At 32.6% G+C, this 26,562-nt stretch overlaps 3 protein-coding genes across 6 annotated transcripts in view; 1 reads left to right on the plus strand and 2 right to left on the minus strand.

Moving 5' to 3' along the window:
* The first annotated feature begins 75 nt into the window (after positions 1 to 75).
* Positions 76 to 15,235, plus strand: LOC114325153 (protein downstream neighbor of son homolog). Its single transcript, XM_028273111.2, has 3 exons — positions 76 to 1,147; positions 7,977 to 8,227; positions 14,246 to 15,235. Exons 1-3 carry the CDS (start codon positions 322 to 324, stop codon positions 14,801 to 14,803), a joined length of 1,635 nt encoding a protein of 544 aa, XP_028128912.1. The 5' UTR covers positions 76 to 321; the 3' UTR covers positions 14,804 to 15,235.
* LOC114325154 (uncharacterized) lies at positions 3,754 to 5,129 on the minus strand. The gene is made up of 2 exons (XM_050650058.1): positions 4,506 to 5,129; positions 3,754 to 4,441 (listed from the first exon to the last, which is right to left on the minus strand). Exons 1-2 carry the CDS (start codon positions 5,127 to 5,129, stop codon positions 4,223 to 4,225), a joined length of 843 nt encoding a protein of 280 aa, XP_050506015.1. The 3' UTR covers positions 3,754 to 4,222.
* A 10,017-nt stretch (positions 15,236 to 25,252) lies between the features above and the next one.
* Positions 25,253 to 26,562, minus strand: part of LOC114325156 (uncharacterized) — a 47,546-nt gene continuing 46,236 nt past the window's right edge. For all 4 annotated transcript variants that reach the window (XM_028273116.2, XM_028273115.2, XM_028273117.2 and 1 more), the window contains exon 6: positions 25,253 to 25,437. In XM_028273116.2, coding sequence (XP_028128917.1) covers positions 25,372 to 25,437 — 66 coding nt within the window. In that variant the 3' untranslated portion in view covers positions 25,253 to 25,371. The remainder of the gene's footprint in view (positions 25,438 to 26,562) is intronic.

The following is a 26,562-nucleotide window of genomic DNA, read 5'->3' on the forward strand; positions in this document are numbered from 1 at the left end:
GTGGCGCCCTTCTCTTCATCTGTCACCATAGATGAGCCTGTCGGCTGTCACCTAGTCTAGTCAGCTGGACCACCACTGGACCTGGAAGTGTATTGTTTTGTGTATTTGAATGTATTAAATTTTTAATTATTTTATTCAACATAATTTTATCAATATTCAATATGAAAAAATGGAATAAAACAGGTCGAAAGTTCACTGGTATCTAAACTATGGTTTTCGCTACCTCAAAAATACCCAGAGTTTTCTGGGAAAGTTAACAGAATAAAATTATTTTAAAATGTGCTACATGTAGGAAGAATTTTGTATAATCGTACCTTTATAATGACTGAAAACCCCGAGACAACTAACATTCCGAAATGGCTCCATCCTACAGATGTAATGAAATTACATAAACTGAAACAAAAGAAAAAGGCATTACAGGCTAGAATCAAGGGAACTAATTCAAAACAAGAGTTGAATACGACTGGATCCTCTCAATCGTTTGAAAATATATTTGCAGCTCAAAAACGTACTAACCCTTTTGTAACAAATAGTCAAAACAAAAAAATAAAAACAGAACAAAACTTTGGCTTAGATGAGTCCACAGATCAAACCTTGTTCAAACTTTTCAACCAAAAACCTTTAAGTTCTCCTAATGGTTCCTTTACATCCTTTAGTGATATATTAAATAAAATAAATGCAGATGGCAAAGGATCTATAGAAGTGGTTAAAGCCCAAGGAGAGAATTGGTTGCCAATTGATTGGGCTCTAAAAGACAAATTACGATTAATCTCCTCCAAACCATTTCCATGGAGTCAGAAGCTTAAAGTGAGTGAAGAAGCCAGTGGCATTACAGCATTTGCAAGATGTTTAAACAATGATCCTGGCAATAATTTAGATTCATCACCAAATGCAAAGTTTCATCAGTGTTGTTTGTATTGGATGCATCCCCATTTACCCTGGATGTCTCTTTTTCCTCGTATATCTTCCAAAGTACAAAGTGCTGCACCTTTGAATTCCTCTGTAAGAGAAAGCTTACAACAAGCTTGGTCAGATAGTTTGAGATCTTTGTTTCAATTGATAAGGACTAGGCAATGTCCATATTTTTATGCCTGTGCAAACTCTTTCACAGTGCTTTTCAGGGCAGCGGGTATTAGTGGATTTACAGGTAAAGTATACTTAATATTCTCATGTATGAGTTGTAGAGGTATCATTTTTAACTATTAATATATTGCATTATTCATGTTTAGTCCAGGGTAATAAGGTTTTTTCCATGACACTTCAACAGCCAGGGTACTGACTGAAGCATTTTTTCGACAGGTAAGTAATACCTATAAGAACAAATTGTAACTATTTCCTGCATAGGATCTGGTGGCCATTTTTATTTATAAACAATTTAGTGTCAAAAAATGGTCTTTTTTCCTTTTTTTTTTCAAATAAATGGAAAACATTAAGACTTATAGTTTTCTTATTACAAACATCTTCGAGAGAATGGAAAAAGCTTTAAAATGGCATATTATAAAGTTTAATATACTCATTTATTGATCGAAATTTCAAAAAAAAATAATTTCACAATACGTAACTATTTTAAAAATGTACCTACAGCTTTGAAATTTTTGTCAAATGAGGGTTCTTTGGTGCTTAATATGTGACAAAAATTTCAAAGCGATTCATTCAATTGTTTAAATTTTATTCAAATTGTTTATCCCAGAGAGTTTTTTTTGCATTAACTTAAGTCAGAAAAAATAAAGTTAGAACCATTCTACAGGTATCACATGAAAGAGCATGAGCCAAATTATGCAAAAGTATGGTCAATTTTTTCTTATAAACTTTTTATTTTTTTATATCACAAATTATATATATTTACAGTAGATTCCCATAAGTTCGGTCTCCGCTTAGTCCGGCCGGCTCTCTGCCTGTAGCTGCCACCAATTTTTCTGCAGGATTTTTAAAAATCATCGGTGACCTAAACTTGAGCCCAGAGCAAATAGACAATGTTGACGAAACTGGGCTAAATTTTAAACTTCTGCCCAGAAAAACCTTTGCCACCCCGTAAGAAACATCTGCTGCAGGGTTTAAAGTCAGCAAAGAGGTGATAACGGTCGCCTTGTGTTCAAATGATTCGGGATCCACAATGACCCCTATTTGTCATTGGTACAGCAGCAAAACCAAGAGCATTTATGCTCTCAACATAAATGTGGAAACTCTCCCAGTGTATTATCGGTCGCAGAAATAAGCGTGGATGGACACATTTGTTCAGAGAATAGATCATTTACGAATTTGTTCCCAAAGTGAAAAAACATTTGACAAAATTAAAACTGCTCATCAAAGCACTTGTACTTCCTGACAACACGCTTACTCACCAGGAAGATATTCAGTATGACGATGAAAAATAAATTAAACTGCTGTTCCTGGTCTTCAACAGCCGATGGGCTAAGGGGCGATTGAGTGCTTCAAGAGGAAGTATCCCAATAGGAAGTTTGGTCAAATATAGAAGATAAGATTGACCAAGCAAACACAACAGCAGATGAGCCAAACAACATTCCTGTTAACGAACCTGAGGACAATGCAGCTCTATCTATTTTATTAGGCCTACTTACAGTTCTGTAAGTATTATTTTGTAGTGTTTTGTAACCTTCTGTCTTTTAATATGTGTTAAATATATGTCAAAGTATCCCTCTGTGTTGTATTTTACATAGTGTGCAAGTGTTTTGTGTTTGCTAGATCCTTACAAACAATAAATGGGCATTTTTTAGGTAGGCATCAGTTAGTTCGCCCACTTTTAAGTTCGGCTAGGGTCCAGTCCCGAGGTGGCCAAACTTATGAGAGTCTACTGTATTACAATTTTTCATCAATTGTGATTATACTTACATAACATTACTTGGTAGTTGTGCATCTAAAACAGTAAAAAAATAGATTTTTTTGAAAAAAGTTATTCAAAAAGTTTATAAGGAAGAATTGACGATACTTTTGCATAATTATTTATTACTAATAGGTGCATTTTTATTTACTTTTTTTAAACCAATTTGAAAGTTTAACTCATGCTTTTTCATTTTACACTTGTAGAATGGTTCTAAAATCATTTTTTTCTGACTTATGTTATTGCAAGCTCTCTGAGATAAACAATTTGAATAAAATTTAAACAATTGAATGAATCGCTTTGCAATTTTTATCACGTATTAAGCACCAAAGAGTCCTCATTTGACAAAAATTTGAAAGCTGTACACTTATTTTTATAATAGGTATTGCGAAATTAATTTTTTTGCCATTTCACCCTTTTTTCGCAAGTATATTAACAATAAATGAATATATCAAACTTTTTAATACGCCATTTCAAAGCTTTTTCCATTCTCTCGAAGATGTTTGTGCTAAGAAAACTATAAGTCTTAATGTTTTCCATTGATTTGAAAAAAAAAAAGGAAAAAAGACCGTTTTTTGACACTAAATTGTTTATAAATAAAAATGGCCGCCAGATCCTACGCAGGAAATAGTTACAATTTGTTCTTATAGATATTACCCATAGTGATGTAACCAATAAAAAACGGTACCGTTTTTTAAAAAAAAAACCGTTTTTTATTGCAAAAAAAACGAAGCCTTCGTTTTTTTTGTTTTTTTTTCGTTTTTTTTTTATTTTGATTTTTTAAGTGGGTACAGTTTATTTAATGACAAAAACATATAATAAATATAATATTCTGTATAATTTTATAACAAAATAAGTATTATTTCGTTTCATAATTAATTTCGTATAAATCCTTTAAATAAGAAGACCATGGGTATAAACAAAATAAGAAGAGTTTATTCGTTAACTTGCAAAATCAAAGCAAAAATAAGTAATAAAAATTTATCAAATAAAAAAAACAACGTCTTAATGATTGAAAAGGTTCAATTAATTAACCGAATCCCTTAAATGAACACTGATCCGTCCCGTCGCTATCTGCATTTTCTTCAGACTCTGAAGCTTCCTCTTCATCACTTTCAAAGACAGACTCCGACTGATCTGAATTGGATATTATCATTGGTTCCGGTTCAGATTCTAATGCAGGATTGACTGTGAAGCTAGGGCCAGCAATTGATTCTGAACTGGATGATTCACTTGGCTGTAGTTCAGCCATTAATTTTAAATTATGAGCCACATACACGATTTTTGACGCTCGAGTATTGGTCAGCCTGTTTCTCTTGTTGGTGTGAATTCCCGAATATGAAGAAAAGGATCTTTCACATGCTGGTGATGTCGCTGGCAACTCTAGAAAACGAATCGCCAACTTGAGAGTGCGGTATTTGAGCAAAGACCACTCCACCAGGCAATAGGGCTGATAGCTGCAATTGTGTCCTCATTCCATAGAAAAGCCTTTTTGAATAGTCCTTCTTTTGCAATAAAATTGACAACGTCAGCTAAGACGGCTGCTTCATCGACATCTGGCATCTTCTGTGCTACCTTGTATATGACTTCTGTCGCATCAGTCTACATTAAATAAAAAAATTAATATAAATATAAATAAAACCCACTATAACCTAAAAAAATTTACCATCTCATCTGAGCTAAGTTCGCAGCCACGATATTTTGGATCCAAAAGGTTAGCTACAAAATGAACACTATAAATAGCAAACTTCTTCCGATTTTCAAAAATTGCCCTTGTATCTGCTTCCTCTTTTAATAACAATGGACTTTTAGTGACATTTTCTAATGAGGTGTTAACCATTTTTTTAAATAAATGCAGACATTTTGAAATCGTTGGTGTGTCACCTTCTACAGAGGTAATTGTGTTAGCAATTGGCTCCAGAAGCATAATGTATCCTTGTACCCGGTCTAATGATCCCCATCTGGTAGGCACTGGGAGTTTAAGACTGCAACTTATTTTTAATTCGTTTTGTTTTTCCTTTACCCACGCAGATAATATGTGGCTTTGTCGGATGGCCTTTGTAAGGGCAACAGCCTCGGCAGTAAACGATTTCAGACTTGTTAAATTTTTGAGATCGGTAAATATTAAATTAAGAGAATGAGCAAAGCATCCATAGGTAAAAATGTTATTATCAAAATCATTTTCAATCAAGGCCCAAGCAGCTTTCATGTTTGCTGCATTGTCTGTGACTATACCAAATACCTTTCGGGGACCGATTTCACGTATTACTGCACCAAGGGTTTTTGCCATATATTCTGCAGTATGAGGTGCAATGCCTGTGGGCATAATTTTAAAAAGGAATGGCTTTGGAGTTGTTACAACAAAGTTTAGGACAGCCTCGTTCCTAATATTGGACCATCCATCCACCATTAGTCCAACAGAATGTGCTCCAGCTTAAAGTAAAGAGATAATTATTTTTAACCTACTAGCATAATGTAGGTTTACTTATATTAAAGTCGGGCCGTTCTAAAATTACTGAAATATATACGACGGACGGCGTGGTACAACACTGTACCGCATCTGGTTGCTGTTCAAGGTCTTTCCTGTTAAACTTCGTCCGTAGTACGTTGTTCAGTGGTAATTTTACAGCGGCTCGCCTATATATTGTCAATGTTTTAATAAATATAATAACAGTAAATTAAATATTTTTTTAAAAATTCCAAAATTCCCCAAATTACATTAGTTTTAATGAATTAATACGGTTCCAACCGGAGTCGATGCCAAATTACATCATTTTGTACAACACTCCTTGGTAATGATGCAATGGCATCGAAACCGGTTGGAACCTTATTAGATTATTATTAAAACTAATGTAATTTGTGGATTTTCTAAAAAATATTTAATTTATTGTTATTACGCAGAATTTCACAGAGTAAGGGCCGAAACAATAAATTTTAATAAATATGGTCAAACTTAAATCTTACCAATGTTTTCCGAAACCATAGCCTTTACACGTAGGTACTCACTGTCTAATAGTGGGCGTGATACAAGGTGTCGGGTTGGTATCTGATAAGCAGGTCTGAGAAATTTAAACAACTTCTGCCACTGTATATTTTCTACTAAAGCCAGTGGTGCTTGACTTGAATAGATAGCCCGGCTAAGCAGTTCATCGGCTTTTACTTTTTGTTCAGGTGTCATTTTATCCATGAATGCGGACACCTCTTTAGATTGTGATTTCGGTTGTTCTGTAAATAAAATTCCCAAATTTATTAAATTTAAAAATAAGTCTGTAAAGTAAGGTTATCTTTAGGAATTTCTACTAAATAAAGAAGAGGGAAATTTGGAAATATTTTTAGAGCTTTGGTACATACCTTTAACTTTTTCCTCCCTTTTTTCATGTATTGTTTGTAATAGTCCAATGTTTCGTTGTTTTCTCTCCGTCACTCCATACTTTATTTTAACTTCCTCTGGACATTTTAGGCATTTTTTAATATGTTCCAACAAACGTGTCCCATTTTTTGATAGTTGAAGTGTACAAAAAGTACACTCTACTTGAGGAGTTTTTTTTCTGTGTTTTTAGCATTTTAAACGGGGAACTTACTTTGCAACTTTTCCTTCCCCGTGATTCCCGCGAAGAACAAGAACTCGAATTCGAAGACATTATAAACATTCAGTTTTTGTCACTAATGTCACTACAGTAGGTAACAAATAATTTATTATCATAAAACACAGAACATATATTAACAATAATTAATTTATTTAAACACATTTAAATAAGCACTAAACACAAATATTTCCGGCACAAGGCAAGTAAATCACAAAATAACAACAGAACACCTGCAAAAGCAAATCGGTAATTCCCCGGTTTTCTCAGCGCCACCGAATACGAGCGTCCTACTAAATTTCGGTGATTCCCCAAAAGCAACGACGTAAAAAAATAATAGATAAACGCAGTAAGGGTTTAATGTTTCCAATATTTTTTAAAAAGGAACGTCAAACACTGAGTTTCTAGATGTTTTGGATATAATATTAAAATATTGGGTGATTTTTAGGCTTACAAACAACTCCTAATATTGATATTGTTAATATTACGTTGAGAAACTAATAAAAAACAATTAAAAACAAAAAAAACACGTTTTTTATTGTTTTTTTTTCCGTTTTTTTTAGAATTAAAAAAAAACACGTTTTTTTACATCACTAATTACCCATCGAAAAGACGCTTTAGTATCCTGGCTGTTGAAGTGTTACAAACAGGGTATATTTTTATCTTACTACCCTGGCCTAGTTGTATTATAATACCATTTTGTACGTCTACATTTTCTCTTTAAGTGCCTAACCTTAACACCTTTGGTCCTGGGCCTCAGCCAATGCAGTAGATTATCCTGTTCATTGTAATCAATTAGGTATCTATTTTTTATTTCTTGATTATTTTAGCCAGTTCTTCTCATATATTTCTTGTCTTCATCAAAATAAGAAATTCAAATCAAGATGCTGAAATTAAAAGAACAGCTCCATTCCTATACACTTAAAGAAAAAGGTATATTACACATGCATACTACTAGTTTGTAGATAGGTACCTCCTTTTTGGAGACCATAGCCCTTACCAGAAAATCTGCTAAAATACTAGAAACACAAATATCACTGAGACACCAGATTGGAAACACGAGAAAAGGCATAGAATGAAGATCAGGAATATCGTGGAAGAATTACAAAATAAAATGGTGCTGGGCAGGTCTAAAATGGAGACCAAGGAGGATGACAAGAAGCATGGGAAAACCTCAAAAGAGATGGGTAGATAACATTAGAGCAGTGTCAGACAAACAGTGTAGTAGACCGGCGCAAGATAGAGAAAGATGCAAGCAATTGGGAGAGACCTACATTTAGAAATGGATGGTAAATGGAATGACATCCTCATTTTTTTTTGTCATACATTGTTACTTCTGTTTCTGGTGCAGTTAGATTTATTCTAGCAATTCTGATTAAGTGAGCATATAATTTTTATTTTTGTTACCGTATTAAGTACCTGATTGAATATTTATAATTAAAAAACAAAAAAGTCATTTTCTCGTATTATTGAGCATATTATTTCATCCCGTATAACATATTTGCAGATTTTAGAATATGCTATGAAAAATGTTCATTTTCCCACTTTTCTAGATTTACATGTTCTCATCACTCCAACAACAAAAGGATTTAGGAACTTGCTCAAACAAGAGGAAGTTGAGTTTACTATGCCACTAAAAAAGACAAGGACACCTGATCAGGAGTTTGAGAATAAAACAACATCAGACAGTAAGCAAACACAAGAAACAGAGGATCAAATCGAAAATGAAGATATTCCTGATGAAACTTGGATGAAAAGCATGGGGATAGATGATAAAGAGATCAAACGAATTAATTATAGTCAGGTAAGATTTGAATAAATTGAAATAACTAAAATGGACAGTGAAGACATAACTTTGTTCTCTGATTTCTATAGGTATATTCATTTATCATTAGAATAGTGAACTAAACCATTTTGATACTGTGTAGTGAACAGATTTTTAACAGTAACAAAACAGTTTACTGCAAAACACTTCTACACTGTTCTTAGGATAAACCAACATAAGTACCTTTTGTATGTATCAAGCCCAACATATCCATTTTTAGATGTAGATATTCTTTTCCTTCATTGTTCTTATATTAAAATTAATTTGTCCATTTGACACCAGCTTACCTCTGCAGTTGAACTATTTAATTTTTAGATAGATTTACCTTCTTTTGGGTAGGTATTCTTTATTTACCTACATTGTTCGGTTCAAATCACATGGTTCAATACACATGGCTTCTTGATTATTTCATTGCCTTTCAGTTTTTAATGTTGGAAACGCATTTGGCCAATGCAATGACAAGTTCTGATAGTGAATAATGATACCAAACTAGATGTTGCATTTGTGTAGAACATTTTGTGGAGAAGTAAGCTGAACCAAGGCTTCATCTGTTCGTAATCAATTCCCAAGTAGGTACTTTTACTTCTTTACTCTTTAGTTACATCAGTTTCCTACCAGCAATATTTCATGTGTATTATTGTTTCCATTCACCCCTTTCATGACCCAGCACCCATATTAAAGCCATTTTATTTTCTTTGGCCAGATTGTTGAGGAAATCTTTGAAGTTCCTCACCAGTTTCGATTTCTTGAATGGGTTCTTAACAGCCAGAATAGCTGGTTGGCTATCTGTATAAATGTTGATTCTCTTTGCTTTGGAGTCTCCATTTCGGATTGCATCAATGCAACACTATCAAGGCAAAAACTTCAAACTCGTACACAGTGTATATTGACCTACCCTGTAAGATTTGTTTTAATTACATGTTTGTCCAAAGACTCCTTATCCATTACCATGGGCACTTTTAGATCCATCATTGAACCATATTAAGTCCCCATTAATGTTTGTAAAATTAAATGTTTGTAAAATAAAATTAAATATCAAGAAATTAATAAACAAATAAAATAGAAAATAAAACAAGCTAAGGAAACATGGATGTCCATTAAATGTCAAGAAATTGAGGAATGTGAGGCAAGGTATGGCACTTTCAACACCCATAAGAAGGTTAAAGAAATGATTTCAGGAAATCGCAACAAACCAATCGGGATATTAACAAATGCAGATGGTACCACTATAACTGAAACGCAAGACAAATTACGTAGATGGAAAGAATACATTGAACACCTATTTTATGACCAAAAAGTAGAACAATTAGAAGTTGACGGAGAAACCACGGGACCAGAAATAATGAAAGAGGAAGTTGTTTATGCCATAAAACACACAAAAGGTAGAAAAGCTCCAGGACCCGAAGAAATGCCAATTGCACTATTGAAGATAATATTGATGTCTTGGTAGACCTTTTTAACTCCATATACAAGACGGGACACATACCCAAAGAATGGCTTCTCTCAACTTTTGTAACGATTCCAAAAATCACAAATGCTAAAGATTGCAATGACTATGGGACAATTGCATTAATGAGCCACACATTGAAAACCTTCCTTAAAATCATACATAACAGAATCCACGTGAAATTAGAACAAGAAATAAGTGATTCACAGATGGGTTTTAGAAAGGGTCTAGGAACTAGAGAAGCATTATTTGGAGTCAATGTTCTGACACAACGATGTCTGGATATGAATAAGGACATATATGCTTGCTTCATAGATTTTAAAAAAGCTTTGACAGAGTTCAACATGAAAAGCTTTTAAGTATTCTTAAGACCAAAAACATAGATAGTAGAGATCTAGAAATTATATCGAATCTGTATCAAAATCAGAAAGCAAGAGTAAGAGTCGAAGGAGAACTGACAGAGGAAGTAAGTATACTTAGAGGAGTTCGACAAGGGTGCATACTTTCACCACTCTTATTCAACGTCTACAGTGAAATGATATTTCAAGAAACTTTATTGGATATTGTGGAAGGTATTTTGGTTAACGGAAATAGCATTAATAATATTAGATATGCGGACGATACGGTCATATTTGCAAGTGACATGGAAGATTTACAGTACATAATACAACATGTATACAATGCATGTGAAAGGTGCGGACTGCAAATGAATCTCAAGAAAACGAAATCAATGATATTCTCAAAAAACCACAAAATGTAGATATAGAGGTGTTACAAAGAATGAAGAAAGAATGTGAAGTCATAAAAACTGTTAAAATTAGAAAGATTCAATATCTGGGTCATATAATGAGGGCTAGAAGTACGTATTACTTAGGTTAATTATGCAAGGGAAGATATAAGGGAAGAGAAACCCAGGACGACGCAAAATATCCTGGCTAAGAAATTTGAGAGAGTGGTTCGGTTGCAGCTCATTAGAATTATTCAGAAGTGCGGCCAATAAAATTAAAATAGCGATGATGATTTCCAACCTCCGATAGGATAAGGAACCTGAAGAAGAAGAATGTTTGTGACTTTTGTACTCTAGGAAGTTATAATTGTAATAATCATCTCAGTGAAGATTAGTTCTGATGTCATCATATCTGAGTTCATCTGAAACATGGATTCCTCAAGTATGGTATCAGTGGTATTTGTGTGACGATTCAATACATACTCAGTTCATCCTGCAAATATTATTTTATTCATGGTGATATAAAAAAAATTTTGACCTGAGAAATGTATTTTCCACTGATGGAAAGTTCAGTAAGTTTACCTACCATTTTATAGCTGCACCTTCAAACCTAAAAAAAATTACCAAAAATATTTTATTCTGTTCCTTGCCTCATACAGGTCTCATGCATATAATAATGTAGAAACAAATTGCAGAAAGGCATTTTTGATACGAGGGGTATATAAGCAAAATCCGCCAAGTCACTTGTATCAACATTTTCAGGAGATGTGAAAAACCATTACAGAGGACTCATGCGATATTTTGAGGTTTCTATTTTATTAACTTGTATTCCAGTATAATGTTCCTATTAGAAGAATACAAAATAAAAAATATTTGAGCTGCAGTTTCAGTATAAAATTGATTTTATTTATGGACATGGCGGGATTTGCAACAAAATTTAGCAACTTTGGACTTGAAATCCCCAAAAAATTCGGAACAACGTGTTTTTTTAAACTTCACTTAATAAATTATTTAAAAAATTAGACTCTTATTACATAATAGTTATTTATGATATAAGTGTTAAAAGTACAATTTTAAGGCAAGCATGTGAAGGTTTGCAGAATGAGCGAAGCGAATTCTGCAATTCACATCCGTGCCTTAAAAATGCATTTTTAACACGTATATCATACAATATTTTTTCTACAAAAGCAAATTCTTTAATTGCGCAAAATGTACTATTAATATTAATGTTAATAAATGAAATATAAACATTTTGACGTTTGCTTTCAAAATTTGACATTTCACTTTTAACTGCAGTGCGTTAAATATTTTAAAGCACCCAGTGCTATTGTTTCTTTTCATGAAACCTTGGTACCAGTCCTCTCCTGGTAAATTATCATGAAATGGATTTGGTATGTCATTTGCTTTAACGTATTCAGACACCAATTGTTTCAGTTCTTCCTTATTGCAAGGAAATCCAATTGGTGCCCGAGCTATCAAGCATGTTGTAATTTGCTTTTCAGCTTCAGGACTAAGTACAGTTGGTCGGCCAACACCAATTCTGTACAGGTAGACCTTGCGACCCTTTATCCGATGAAAGATTACTGAGATAGGAATTCCGTATCTCTCTTTTGCTTGGCGATAGGTGGTGTTGCCATTTTGAATGTCATTTACGGCTCGTTCTATGTCTTCCAAAGAATAAGTGGGAGGTTGTTTTTTTCCTTATGTAAGTTCTTGGCATATTAGACCTGGAATAAATATAAAATGCTCATAATCAAAGTGACATACTAATAAAATACACAAAAAATTACTGAATACTGTTGTTTACCTTTACCCCATATATGATGTTTACAATTAACCCAAAATACAAAAATCAGGGGTAAATGTAAACATCCTAATATTTTCTTAATGACCTTCGAATTTACAAAGACAAATATCTCACATTATTTTCAATACCTTTTGCCATCAATAACTAATAATATTTTTACTTACCTCTATATAAAATCCAAGACACAACAATTTTCTCACACCAATGCTAAAACGATTTTCAATTTGCAAAACCAGTAAAATATAAAATGCACATGTAGGCCGCATAAACAATCAGAACACAACCTCAAACTTGCCAATGATGGTAGACAGTACAAAGAAAGCAATGCTGCCAACAGTATATAGGTAAAAAAATTAATTTGACAGTGTCACCAATGATGTTTACAATTACACCTTTTTTACAATTACCCCACCTGACCGTATTGTTATAAAATTGAAAATAAGATAAACTCATAAAAATTTCGAGGGAACGGGTAAATCACGTGTCTGTCCAAACGTTATGCCATTGGTCAGACCGGACTTGGCAGTCTTTGCAACTAAATTTTTTTGGACAAGGCGGGTTTTGCAGCTTAAGCGTATTTTCTCCTTTAAATTACTCCGATTTAAGGTGGGATTTGCACCTAAATTATGTTTGAACTTATGTATATACACACAAAGAACAAATTCCCGTATCAAACGAAATTTCACAAAAATGTGACTTGGCGGGTTTGGACATACATTCTTAAATAGTTGAAATAACCGAAGAAATAATTTTTCGCCCCTGACTTTTTTCTGTGATTTTAATGATATTGTGTTATGTCTAGAATAAATAAGCGTATATTTGTTATTTGGACATTACAAAAACTTTTTATTACAAATGCATAGGTACAACACTTATGATTTGAATTAAATGGACTTATATCTTATTGGGAGTACGAAACCTTATTGCAAGCAACCGTATCAACCTGAGACTGTGAGTTTGAGTTCGCCTCCAGTCAACACAGGACAGACTAGATGGGGAAGTTCTCATATCCGACACAGTATGTTCCAATGGCTAATAGGGAACATGGTATGGGTATTTGTACCATAAGACAAGAAAACAGGTGTGAATATGTATAATCCAAAAAAGATCTTGGATGAACTGAGAACTGCGATTACTCTGCTTCCCAAGCCGAGGTTCAATACCACCATATCCATGGGATGGATGTCACCGGGGAATGTTGCCTAAGCGATACCCCAGAGAGCTGGCGAACTCTATGGGATTATAGCCAGAGCATGGTATAGGGGGCGAAATAAAAGGTCACATAAGGTATCTTCAGAGAGCTGATACATAGTAACCCTGCCGAAGCCGCGAAGACTTTTAAAAGAGTGATGAAATGGTTGCAGGTGTGAGTCCACGACGTATAGTATATGATAAAAGGGTCAATACTTATAATATTTATTGGTGTTAAATAATGCGACCGATTTCAAGACTTACAAATATATGTCTCATCCTCAGGTCCAGTGTAAGAGTTTTTATAAAAATCCTTATTTAACACCAATAAAGATTGAGAGTATTTACCATTTTTTTCATACAATACATATACTTTTAAAATAATTGATTATTGAAATGCGTACAATGTAAAATATGGCGATTGGCTGCAGTACCACGGGTCTTGAACTGAGAAAAAAATCTTCGAAATCTATGTCAGTTATTTGTCCTGATGAGTGACTACTTTGTCAGTTTTAAGCTTGTACTAAGACATTTAATAGCTTTTAATTTTTGTTTGGAGTTCCATATTTTGAATTTGGAATCGTGATGCTCATCTTTGTTTTTGATTTCTTGATATATTTGGTGGTTATTTATGTATAGATTGACCCTCACTAGCATTTCTGCCATGTCTGGTTCCAGTTTATTTTCTATATTTTCTTTTATAAACGGCGATCTAGTTTTTCTGTTTTATACGATTTGATAATATTAATTTAGTTATTTAAATTGTTCTACTTTTTCTAGAAAATCTTGTAATACTTTGACGTTTTTAATAAATTTTTGTTTTAGGAAAAAATGATCAGCAAAATAGAATGTGAAGTTGATAACAGTGATCAAAGTTTAGTCATGATAGAAGGAGGGGAAGTAAATGGGTTTTATAATTTTTTCTTAAACTGTAAAAGTTCCACTGCTTTAACAGGTCATCTCGCTGGTGTACCACCAACACTTTTAGCACCTGTGGCATTCCATGGAGCCTCACTTAATTCTTTAAAAGTTAAAGAAAGCAAAGTATACATAGACGATTCAAATTATTACTCATTAGAACTTTCTGGGCCTATTCTGCCAAGCATGACCCACAATTTATTTGCTGTATCGAGACCTGAACACAGCTTGACAGCTACATACAACAACTTGCGAAGTACTGAATGTTTTAGCCAAGTTAAAAACACGGAAAGAAGATCAGTCATTGAACGGACGGGAACTGTTGTATTTGGTACAGAAAACCTGTCAGATTGTGGTTTATCGTCAGATATTTTAAAACATTTTTGTGCTCCAGATAAGGACTATGTAACGAATGTTGAATGCTTAAAGTATACTAGTGAGAATAACACCTTTACTTGGTCGTGAGGTTTATGTGTATTTTCATTATTTCATCGATAACTATACCGTTCACAAGTTTTATTTGTATGTACCGGGTGTCCCAATAAGAATGGCTCTCGGCCATATCTCAGGAACCGTTTATAGTACAGCTTTGAGAAAAAAAAATATTTATAGCCAAAGTTGCCTCGGGAAAAGCTTGGAAATTATTTTCATAATTGTAGGTCCACCGCTAGAGGGCGCAATTGAATATCAAAAATCAAAATTTTACAAAATTTCCCTAATGAAAGGGCACTGGAAATCCAATCATCGCATTCTTCATAAAATTCTGCGCATATTTGATTTCACAAGTTTAAGTCTACCTGTAATATATTTTAGCCCTAATTTGAGGGTGAATATTACAAACTATAATTTACTAAAATAAAACACATCTTTCTACAAAGATGGCTCACTTAATACTCATTTGGCGAATGTACTTTTTACAATAATAAGAAATGTGTTACTCTGATAACAGTTGTTATAGGTTTTACAGAGTGGTCTACTAAAACTATAATTACAATATCCAACATCTCCCCCTTAAAAAAAATTATTTTTTACTAGTAAAACAAATATAAGTATTTACCAAATAATAAAAAAGAAATTACTCATACGTTAAACGATCTATGGGTTTGACCACTCATTTAGGCCGTTCAGTACTTTCTTTACTTAAATTCTCTTTATTTACAATATTTACATCAGTATCTACAATAGGAGAAACTTCATTTAAACCACTCAGTAGTGAAGATTGCACTATATGAAATTTTTTAATTTGGTTCAAATGACGTTTCCAGTTAACATCATTTAGTTCAGGAATTTTAACAATATATGTTACTTTTCCGATTTTCCTTAAAACTACGGCTTTTATCCACTCAACCGTATTTTTTTTACGATAGTCGCGCACAGTCACTTGTTCACCAGGCTGAAACACTAAAAATCTCTTACCGCTAGAATACATTTTTTGTTTATTTTGTATTGTAGTTACATGAGTTCTTAAATTTTTTCGATCACCTGGTAATAAAATGCCAAATCTTGTCCTTAAGTTCCTATTTAACATTAATTTTGCAGGACTTACCTTAGTTGTGCAATGAGGAGTGGAGCGATAATCGAAGAGAAAATTATTTAATGCTAAATTAAGGTGTACATTTTTTTTATCACCTAAAAAATTTTTTAAAGCATTTTTTACTGTTTTCACAGCATTTTCTGCAGCGCCATTAGATGAAGGATGATATGGGGGAGTAGTAATATGAACAATATTATTATTTTTTAAAAAATTTTGAAACTCATCCGAACAAAAAGAACTACCATTATCGGTTACTATTTGACACGGCAACCCAAAACGTGCAAAACATGACCGTAGAACGTCTATAGTCATGGCAGAAGTTATTGAACTCATGGGAAATACTTCTATCCACTTACTATGAGCATCTAATATTATTAAAAAGTTTTTGAAATTGAAAGTGGTTATTCATTTTTAAAAAGTTTTTATTCAAAAATGGACCCATAAAATCCAAGTGAAGTCTTTCCCAAGGTCGTTCCGGCCAAGGCGACGATTGAATTTCGGTTTTTTCAGGTACATTCTTAAATTTTAAACAGTTTTCACAAGTTCTACATATTTCTTCAATTTGTTTTCCTAATCCAGGCCACCAAAAATAAGATCGCGCTAAGCTTTTCATCTTAACTACGCCCATGTGTGATGAATGTAAACTTTGTAAAATTTTTTGTTGTAATTTAGACGGAATTATAATTCGATTATTCCAAATTAAACAATCTGACTCGATAGATAATTCATTCCTAATTTTATAAAATGACTTAAATTTAATATCTTTTGCAAATTTTTTGTTTATAGACCAACCCACATCAACAAATTTGCGAACCGCAGATAAAACCTTATCATTTTTGGTTGCCTCCCTAACTTCTTCCAATTTAATAGGAAAATTACAATTTTCTGAAAAATACTCAACATAATTAAATTCAACATTTTCAACTGAATTATTTTCAATACATTGCGGAAAACGTGACAACATATCCGCTGGATTATTTTCACTTTTTACTACTTGTACATCATATTGATAACTAGATAGAATTATGGCCCACCTTCGCAATTTATTAGCTGAATATTCCGGTATTTTTTTATTTGGATGAAAAATATATGACAATGGTTTATTATCCGTGACTAACGTGAACTTTCTTCCATATAAATAGTTATGAAATTTACATAACCCAAATACAACCGCTAATGCTTCTTTTTCTAATGTACAAAATTTTTTCTCCCTGTCTAATAGTGTACGTGAGGCGTATGCAATTACTTTATCCGTACCATCCTGCATTACATGAGAGATTAACGCTCCAACCCCCTGCTCACTAGCATCAGTTATTAATTTTAGGGGTAGTTCGGGATTATAATGTACTAAAACCGGTGCTGACACTAAAATTTGTTTAACTTTTAGAAATGCATTTTGGCAGTCAACTGACCAATTCCATGATACCTTTTGTTTTAATAAATTATAAAGAGGATTTAGCACGGTAGATAGGTTTTTAACAAATTTGCCGTAATAATTTATTAACCCTAAAAATGACTGTAAACTGTTCACATTAGTAGGCGTCAGCGCCTTGACAATTGCCTCGATTTTAGATTCAGAGGTATGTAAACCATCTTTGTCAATATCGTAGCCTAAATATGTAATTTTTTCTTTAAAAAATTCGCACTTATCTACAGATAATTTTAAACCTGCATTTTCTAACCTAAAAAGAACTGTCTCCAGCGTTGATAAATGCTCTTCCCTATTTTTACCAGTGACGAGAATATCGTCTAGAAAACATACCACACCATCAAGACCCTGTAAAAGTGATTCTAAATTTTTTTGAAATTTAGAAGGTAAACTTGCAATCCCGAATGGTGCTCTAGTATAACGAAATAAACCTTTATGTGTAGAAATCGTTAGAAGCTCTTTCGATTCTTCATCTAAACATATCTGCTGGTAAGCATTAGATAAATCCAATTTTGTAAAATGTAACCCCCCGTTTAATTTTGTAAACAAGTCTTCAATTTTAGGTAAAGGATATGAATCAATTTCTATTAAAGGATTTACGGTGACTTTAAAATCACCACAAATTCGAACAGACCCATTTTTTTTTAATACAGGAATAATAGGCGTACCCCAGTTTGAAAAATCTACAGCTTCAATTACACCTAGTTGTAGTAACCTGTTTAGCTCATTTTCTACCTTTTCCCTCATCACGAATGGTAAAGGACGAGCTCTAAAAAATTTAGGACTTACAGAATCAGATTTTAATTTTATTGAAATTACACCTTTGGTAAATTTACCCAAACCAGGCGAAAATAAATTTTGAAATTTATTTAATATATCATTCAAATCTGACGGAAATGCTAAATCGTTTACGTTAAAAATGGTAAGATCGAACAAATTATAGAAATCTCTACCTAGCAATGGAGGTCCTCCTTTACTAATAACATACAAATTTAACATAGCATTTTTCTCTTTATATTTAACCTCACAATTAACGACAACTAAAGGTTTTAATTTGTCCCCATTATAAAGATTAAAAATTTTGGAGGTTGCCTGCAAAATTTTATTGCTAAAATTTAAATTGTAAAAGCTTTCTGAAATAACACTATAGCTAGCGCCAGTATCCAACGTAAATGTAAACAACTCATTATCAATTAATAAATCTGTTAACACAGGATTCGTATTATATTGTAAACTATATAAACAATATTCTTCAGAATCTAGAAAATTGTTTTTATTACCTGTTTTATTAGATTTATTATTTTTATTTGAACACATTGGTGCTAGATGCCCTTTTATATTGCAAATGTGACAAAAACATTCTCGATAGGTACACTTATCTGAATTTTGGTTTTTACGTCCGCATACCAAACATTTAGTTTTGGTGGAAGTTCCAGCTGTTGAAAATTGGCTCCTCCCTCCTGCGTCGAAGTTGCTTTCCTGAGATGTAGATGCGCGAACATGCGCTGACTGTTTAAATTTGGAAGAGCTTCCGCCAGCGAAATGGATTTCTGGTTCCTTGTTTACAACTTGTAAATTTGAAAAACTTACAGATTTTGCGGAAGCTATTTCCACCACCTCGGAAAACTTTACCGTGGATTTCTCCTCGTAGAGACGATCTTTTACTGTGCCACTATCATAGCCTATGATAAATTGATTCACTAACGCCTGTTCGATTTCACGAGCGCCACCAAACTACGTAGACGTGCTGCCCATTCTTTGGCACTGTCGTTGGCCATTTTGCGTGCTATAAAAAATTTTTCCCTGTTACTAAACACTGATTTAATCGGTTTAAAATGTTCATCCATCAAATCAACCAACTCTTTAAACGTTTTTATCTCTGGCTCGTCTGGAATACACATATTGAACAACAATTTATACGCCTCTTCATTTAATAAACTTAAGAGAATAGCGCGTTTCCGATTTTCGTCACTAATATCATTTGCAGCAAGGTAATTACTTAATCGTTTCTTATACACTGTCCAATCGGAGTTAGCGGGCACGAACTCTTGAATGGTACCGGTAAACGGAACATACGATGGCGTTTTTGGCACGTCCGGCATTTTTAATATAAAAAATGCGTTAACTACGACAAAAAGTCACTAGTCTCGTTCGTAATAGTAGAACAAATGTCTATAAACCTCGTCGCCACTTTGTAATATATTTTAGCCCTAATTTGAGGGTGAATATTACAAACTATAATTTACTAAAATAAAACACATCTTTCTACAAAGAAGGCTCATTTAATACTCATTTGGCGAATGTACTTTTTACAATAATAAGAAATGTGTTACTCTGATCACAGTTGTTAGGTTTTACAGAGTGGTCTACTAAAACTATAATTACAATATCGAACACTACCTTTGCAAATAAGAGGTGGGGGTGAGTGGGAACCTTCTTATGAAAAAATGGCTGTAAGTCCGGTTCTGCTAAATCGAATTTTGCATACTTGGTCTTGCTGAAAACAGCTCGTCAATGTAAGTGTCTTATTTTCGAAATATCCTAATGAGTAATATGCAAGTTAGGAGGCGTTATTTAATTATTTTCAGAGATCTAGTTTTCTTTGGAAAATATTAAATACAAGTATGCATTTTTAATCCTGTATTACAAAATTAGACTAAATTAGCAACATAATACCGAAAACCGCATGTCGATACCTTTTTGCTATCTCGAGATATCTTAAGAAATGTGTAAATTTTAAACATAACTGTTACTGTCACTGATAAACGAGGTTAAGGAAAAGTAGTGTGCGATGGAAAAAACAAATAAACATTTTCCAGATGTAAACGTATATAATTAATTAAAACAACAATAAGACAAACAACACTATAAAATATAACAAAGAAATAAAAGCAACTACTTACTTAGTCTTAGTGACTGCCTAAATGTTCAAATTGTTGCCCATCATTTGCAATGCAAGCATTTACTCTTTCAAGAGTAGATTGGATAGCAACATATTTAACTGTTTTAGACTTTTATTTATGGGAACGGATTAAAGACCTTGATTTTGCCGCTAGGCCCACTACGAAAATATGATCTAGAATCTAGAGAATACAAAACGCCATTCAAAGCATTGCGAAAGCAGAAATTGAGACTACTGTTCAATCTACTCTTGAAAAAGTAAATGCTTGCATCGAAAATGATGGGTAACAATTTGACTATTAAGTTCGTTACTAAGTAAGTAGTTGCTTTTATTTCTTTGTTATATTTTATAGTGTTGTTTGTCTTATTGTTGTTTTAATTAATTATATACGTTTACATCTGGAAAATGTTTATTTGTTTTTTCCATCGTACACTACTTTTCCTTAACCTCGTTTATCAGTGACAGTAACAGTTATGTTTAAAATTTACACATTTCTTAAGATATCTCGAGATAGCAAAAAGGTATCGACATGCGGTTTTCGGTATTATGTTGCTAATTTAGTCTAATTTTGTAATACAGGATTAAAAATGCATACTTGTATTTAATATTTTCCAAAGAAAACTAGATCTCTGAAAATAATTAAATAACGCCTCCTAGCTTGCATATTACATACTTATTAGGCTATTTCGAAAATAAGACACTTACATTGACGGAAAAGAGCTGTTTTCAACAAGACCAAGTATGCAAAATTCGATTTAGCAGAACCGGACTTACAGCCATTTTTTCATAAGAAGGTTCCCACTCACCCCCACCTCTTATTTGCAAAAATAGAGTTAAACTTGTGAAATCAAATATGCGTAGAATTTTATGAAGAATACGATGATTGAATTTCCAGTGCCCTTTCATTAGGTAAATTTTGTAAAATTTTGATTTTTGATATTCAATTACGCCCTCTAGCGGTGGACCTACAATTATGAAAATAATTTCCAGGCTTTTCCCGAGGCAACTTTTGCTGTAAATATTTTTTTCTCAAAGCTGTACTATAAACGGTTCCTGAGATATGGCCGAGAGCCATTCTTATTGGGACACCCGGTACATACAGTAATAGATCAATTTTAGTAATGTTTAATTTTAATTTATTTGTAATTGTTTTATAAAAATACAAATTTTAAGTTAAATAATCTTTTATTACAAGATATGTTTTTGCACTTTACTAGTGCACCTTAGCAGCAGAATTTATTAAGATCTCTTCTAAATAAGACAAACCATTTTTTAACCTCTTGATGACGAAGTATTGAAATATGAAAAAACCAAATTTTATATTTTGCTGAATTCGGTAGAATGGGCTATACAAAATAATATGCTGGGGTGAATTTTTTAAATATTATTTATTTTTGACAAAATTATGGCTATGTATCAATTATTATGATAATATGATCACAACTGAGCAAAAAATAATTCTGTATGCCGGAGGTAAAGGGCACTATGTCCATTTTTGTCAATATTGGGATTATACTGCAGTTATAATGAACTTTTAATTCTCCACACAGAGGTATAAAGTACTATGTCTTACTTTATAAAATAACAAAGATTATTTCATTCATAGGAGATTCTGACCAATAGAAAGCTACAGAAATCTGAATTAAATCGATAATTTTTGATAGTCTCCCGTCGTTAAGTATATTACGTCAGATGCCCTTCGTTGCTACGAAAAAATACATTCAGTGACATTAATGACAATTAATGTTTTAAAAATTATAAAAGTGATGACTTTCAATCGTCAAATATTTATAAAAACTGTGTGTTTAATGGTACTTACATAAATAAATTACAATAAAATTTTGGTTTTGAACAGTTTTATTCATGAAATAATCGCAACAAATTGCACTCGATCTCTAAAATTAATATAGAATTTTTCCTCTCGTGACACTTTGACATCATTCCACTCGCCTTCGGCACATGAAATTAAAACTGTCAAAGTGTCACTCGGGAAAAATTCAATAATTTCAGAGCTCTTGTGCAATTACTACTGATAATCACTTTATAAAAAGTATCATGTCACATTTTGTTTAGAGGCAGAGGGCACCATGTGGACATGGTGCCCTCATGGTTGAAGGAAGTTACAAAATAAATCCAGTATTAAACAAGCAGGGTAAAGTATTACACTTTACGCTGTAATGTTTGTCATGAAGGAGAAACAAATTAAAGTTTAACAGTGTATAAAGCTTTTTTATTAAACATCTAGTACCATGACCCAAAAGATCTTGAAGAGGTAAACAGCACTATGTCCACTAGATTGTGGTTTAACTTTTTTATTAAAAATAAAAATCGAGTTTAGTATCACAATATTTGTTTTAAATAATACAATTTTAAAAGTTAACCTGAAGAATAAATTAGACAAGGGATTGTGACATAATGTGTATTAACATACATAAAATGTGAATAAAGAAACACAAAAATAAACTTAAAACGCTTCTCCTGTAAAATTACAAAGGACGCTGCAGAAACCTTATGGTAAATGGGTCTCTGTCAAATGCTCTGAAACTTTGGGTTCTGGTAGTCCTTGATGTGTAGAACAAAAGACTCAATGGGCTCATAGCTCCAAAAAATCATGGTTTTAAATATAAGCCTCTGAAGTTTAGGTACAGTGAGGACGTTTGAGTTGAAATAAATTCATTTTCTCGAGAATGGGCGACTCTTGAGATAAATTACAAATTTGGTCGATTTTTAAATTGTAATTTTTTGACATATATATCATACTAGTGACGTCATCCATCTAGGCGTGATGGCGCAATCGATGATTTTTTTAAATAAGAATAGGGGTCGTGTGATAGCTCATTTGAAAGGTTATTCAATTCTCTATTCAATAATATAAACATTAACATAAATATTTAGACAGGGTGCCCAATATTTTTTTTAAATTAAATTAATTGAGAGAAAAAGAAGAATGTATATAATTTAATTAATTCGAAATACATTTTACTGTTGTGCGAAGATAGGAAAAAAGTGTTTATTTGATAAATTAATATTGTTTTTCGCTTAAATTCAATATTAAAGCTGACACCCACCTGCCTCTTAGCAGTTTGAACATTTAATTTAAGCGAAATGCAATGTTTATTTTTAAAATTCTTTTTTCTGACAGCAGTAAATAGTATTTCGAATCAAATAAATTATATACATTCTTCTTTTTGTCTCAATTAATTTAATTCAAAAATTTTTTGGGCACCCTGCATAAATAATTATGTAAATGTTTATGTTAGTGAATAGAGAATTGAATAACCTTTCAAATGAGCTATCACACGACCCCTATTATTATTTAAAAAAAATCATCGATTGCGTCATCACGCCCAGATGGATGACGTCACTAGTCTGATATATACTTATGCCAGAAAATTATAATCTAAAAATAAAAATCGACCTCATTCGTAATTTATCTCCAGAGTCATCCATTCTCGAGAAAATGAATTTATTCCAACTCAAACGTCCTCACTGTACCTATAACTTCAGAAGCTTATATATTAAAACCATGATTTTTTGGAGCTACTCGCCCATTGAGTCTTTTGTTCTACACATCCAGGACTACCAGAACCCAAAGCTTCAGAGCATTTGACAGAGAGCCATTTCCCATAAGGTTTCTGCGGGGTCCTTTGTGACATAGTGCCCTTTACCTCCGGCATACAGAATTAAAAACCTGAAATTTACTAAAACAATCTCTTTGTTTTGATAAGCCCAAATAAGTTTGACATTTTCACAGTAAACTGATGCTAGATTATGACAGATTAGAGATTAACACCGCTGTTGACTTTTGAGATAATTTTAAAATGTCCGACATTATCTCTTTTTTTTTATCGCTGGTGGAATTGGTTTTGTATGGTCTCTTTTCTTCAAATTGCTGCTGAATTCTGTCATCCTCCTTTTTACCTTCCTTCTTTCGGCCTTTCCAACATTGGCTATTTCTGACTGAAATAGCAAATAATCGATTTCATTTTTTCTAAAAGAGTAAGTCTCACAATAACCCCTTTGTGACTCAGTGGTAAAAGAGCCTATCTTTGAATCCAAAGGTCGTGAGTTGGCATACACGTCTCTTTGTAAAGACAATGGAGTCGATTTACTAAGTAAAAAGACATTTACTTAACACACATCTACACATTACAGCCCTGAGCTGGTAATAGTAATTACATGGCTATCAGTTATAAACCAAGGCCTGAAAACTAACCAGAAAAAAGTCTTATGATATCTTTTATATAGAAGCCAACTATCTACAACACATACATCTATTAAGTGAAAGAAGAACCGTAAATAGTATTTTTTTTAGATCTTATTGATATGCAATAGTATGACATGATATCCAGTCAGCCTATACCAGTCATCTACTCAGCCTATAAGCTTATTGTACATTGAAATCATTTCTGGAAAGTTACCATTTCATTTTGCTTGTTTTTTTATCAAATCTTTGTGTGGTGGTTAGGATGAGCTGTAGAAAACGAAGAACCCAAAGTAACTGGTTTGTTATCAAACTATTTTACTGATCTTAGTTTACATCTTTCAATATCCGCCTCTTTTTCATCAAAGTTTCCACGACCTTTTTTCTATGTAAGGATTTTGCATTTTGGAAGTCGAATAGTTCCTAAACAGAAAAGTCCAACGTTCTACAGCAGAACAACTTGTACTTAAAAATTTTTTTGCATAAAATTGTTAATTTATGTTTAAAAATATTATATTCAAAATATTACCTCTTAACAATGAATAGTGTAAGTGCAACCACTGTTGTTGAATGTCTTGATTTCTTATCTGATTACTTTTCGTTTTTGGGTTGGCAAAACATGATTCAAAATTTCAAAACGCTCTCCTGAAAAATTTGGTTTAACGCACATAAGTATCAACCTTTGCCAAAACAATACAGAAATAATAAATATAGGTATTATATAAAACTTTGCTCGATAAGATGTATTGTTTTAAAAAATAGAAGACCTAAATTCAATATTAAATATCATAGGCCGAAGTAGATATGGGGCGTGGGAAAATAAATGTTGATTTCTTTACAAACCCTTTGTGAAAATATGTATTTTAAACTTTAATTACTTATTATTTGGTATATATACAATTTGTTTTATAAAATATTGACTAAGATCTATCACCACAATACCAGACTTCTTAATCTAGCTTCTCTAAAGGAATTTTAGCATTTCTCTTGATACATTTTTGTTAAAGTCTTGGTAAGTTTTCCTTGATTCCTAAAAATAAAAAAATATTGATTAATTCTAAGATTGAAGTATTTCACAAAATAAAGAGGAGCTGAACTTGTTAACTACTAAAATTACTTTATTTTGCCTAAACTAGTGATTCTATAAGTACCTACTATTGAGATTGCGTTGTTTAATTTTATCCTGCATATTTGTGATTAATTTAAATCGTTTAAGATCGCTTGTAACGAGTTCGTTTATATTCTTAGGAATTTGGTTATTTTTAAATTGAACGAATTTTCGGAGTTATGCAACTTTACAATATATCATTTGTAAAGCTGCCGCGTTTGTCATATGATTTAGCTTCATTATTTCCTAGACACCATGTGTTATCTCAGGCTGTGAAGAATATTAGGATTCTGATGAAAATGATAAAAGATGAATTTATTTTCAGAAGAGACCGCAAATATTCAACGACAAAGGATCTCATTACGAAACTCAAAAGTAGAAGATATCGCAAGAAAAATTGCAGAAACACATAGGCAAAATCTAAATATGTCGGACGAACAAACGGAAGAAATATGTAGGAGTTTAAATGAATACGAGGGAATAAGAAGAAATTAATTTTTTGCAATGGCAAAAGGAATGGCAGAAATACATAGGCAAAATCAAAATATGTCAAACGAACAAACCGTACAGATGGTTAAGAACGAATACGAGAGAATAAGAATTTAATTTTTTGGAAGCGCAAGTAGAACGACAGAAACATACCAATAGGCAAAATGAAAATAAGAAAGATAAACAAACTACACTGACCGGCACGAAAAACGGACACCCCAAAAAATGGGCCATTTTTGATGTCTCGTATCTCCTAAACCTGTTGTCAGATTTAAGTAATTTTTTTAATATGGTATAGCCTTATTATTTAATAATATCGCTGTAATAATATTGTTGCTAAACAGGTAATTGTTCATTGTATACCAGGTGTATGAATCAAACTATTCTTTTTTCTTAAAGTTCGCAACACCCTGTGGAATATTCTAGCCTTTATAAAATACTGAAATTAAGACCCAACTATAGCCTTAGGATTTCTTAACATTCTGTTTTTTGATTCATTCGCTTATGTTGGATAATACAAAAGTTAGGTACTTTAACAACTAACCATGTTCTGCATCA

Source organism: Diabrotica virgifera, chromosome 5 (genome assembly GCF_917563875.1).
Source record: "Diabrotica virgifera virgifera chromosome 5, PGI_DIABVI_V3a".
NCBI classification, from domain to species: domain Eukaryota; kingdom Metazoa; phylum Arthropoda; class Insecta; order Coleoptera; family Chrysomelidae; genus Diabrotica; species Diabrotica virgifera.

What these genes read in the sequence shown, in the direction of transcription:
- LOC114325154 (XM_050650058.1), bottom strand. Translation starts at nt 5,129, where the DNA reads ATGGCAAAAACCCTTGGTGCAGTAATACGTGAAATCGGTCCCCGAAAG. An exon ending in AACTTAGCTCAGATGAGATG is followed by an intron (nt 4,442 to 4,505) that starts GTAAATTTTTTT and finishes TATTTAATGTAG; the next exon opens with ACTGATGCGACAGAAGTCAT.
- LOC114325153 (XM_028273111.2), top strand. Translation starts at nt 322, where the DNA reads ATGACTGAAAACCCCGAGACAACTAACATTCCGAAATGGCTCCATCCT. An exon ending in GGGTATTAGTGGATTTACAG is followed by an intron (nt 1,148 to 7,976) that starts GTAAAGTATACT and finishes CCACTTTTCTAG; the next exon opens with ATTTACATGTTCTCATCACT. An exon ending in AACGAATTAATTATAGTCAG is followed by an intron (nt 8,228 to 14,245) that starts GTAAGATTTGAA and finishes TTTTTGTTTTAG; the next exon opens with GAAAAAATGATCAGCAAAAT.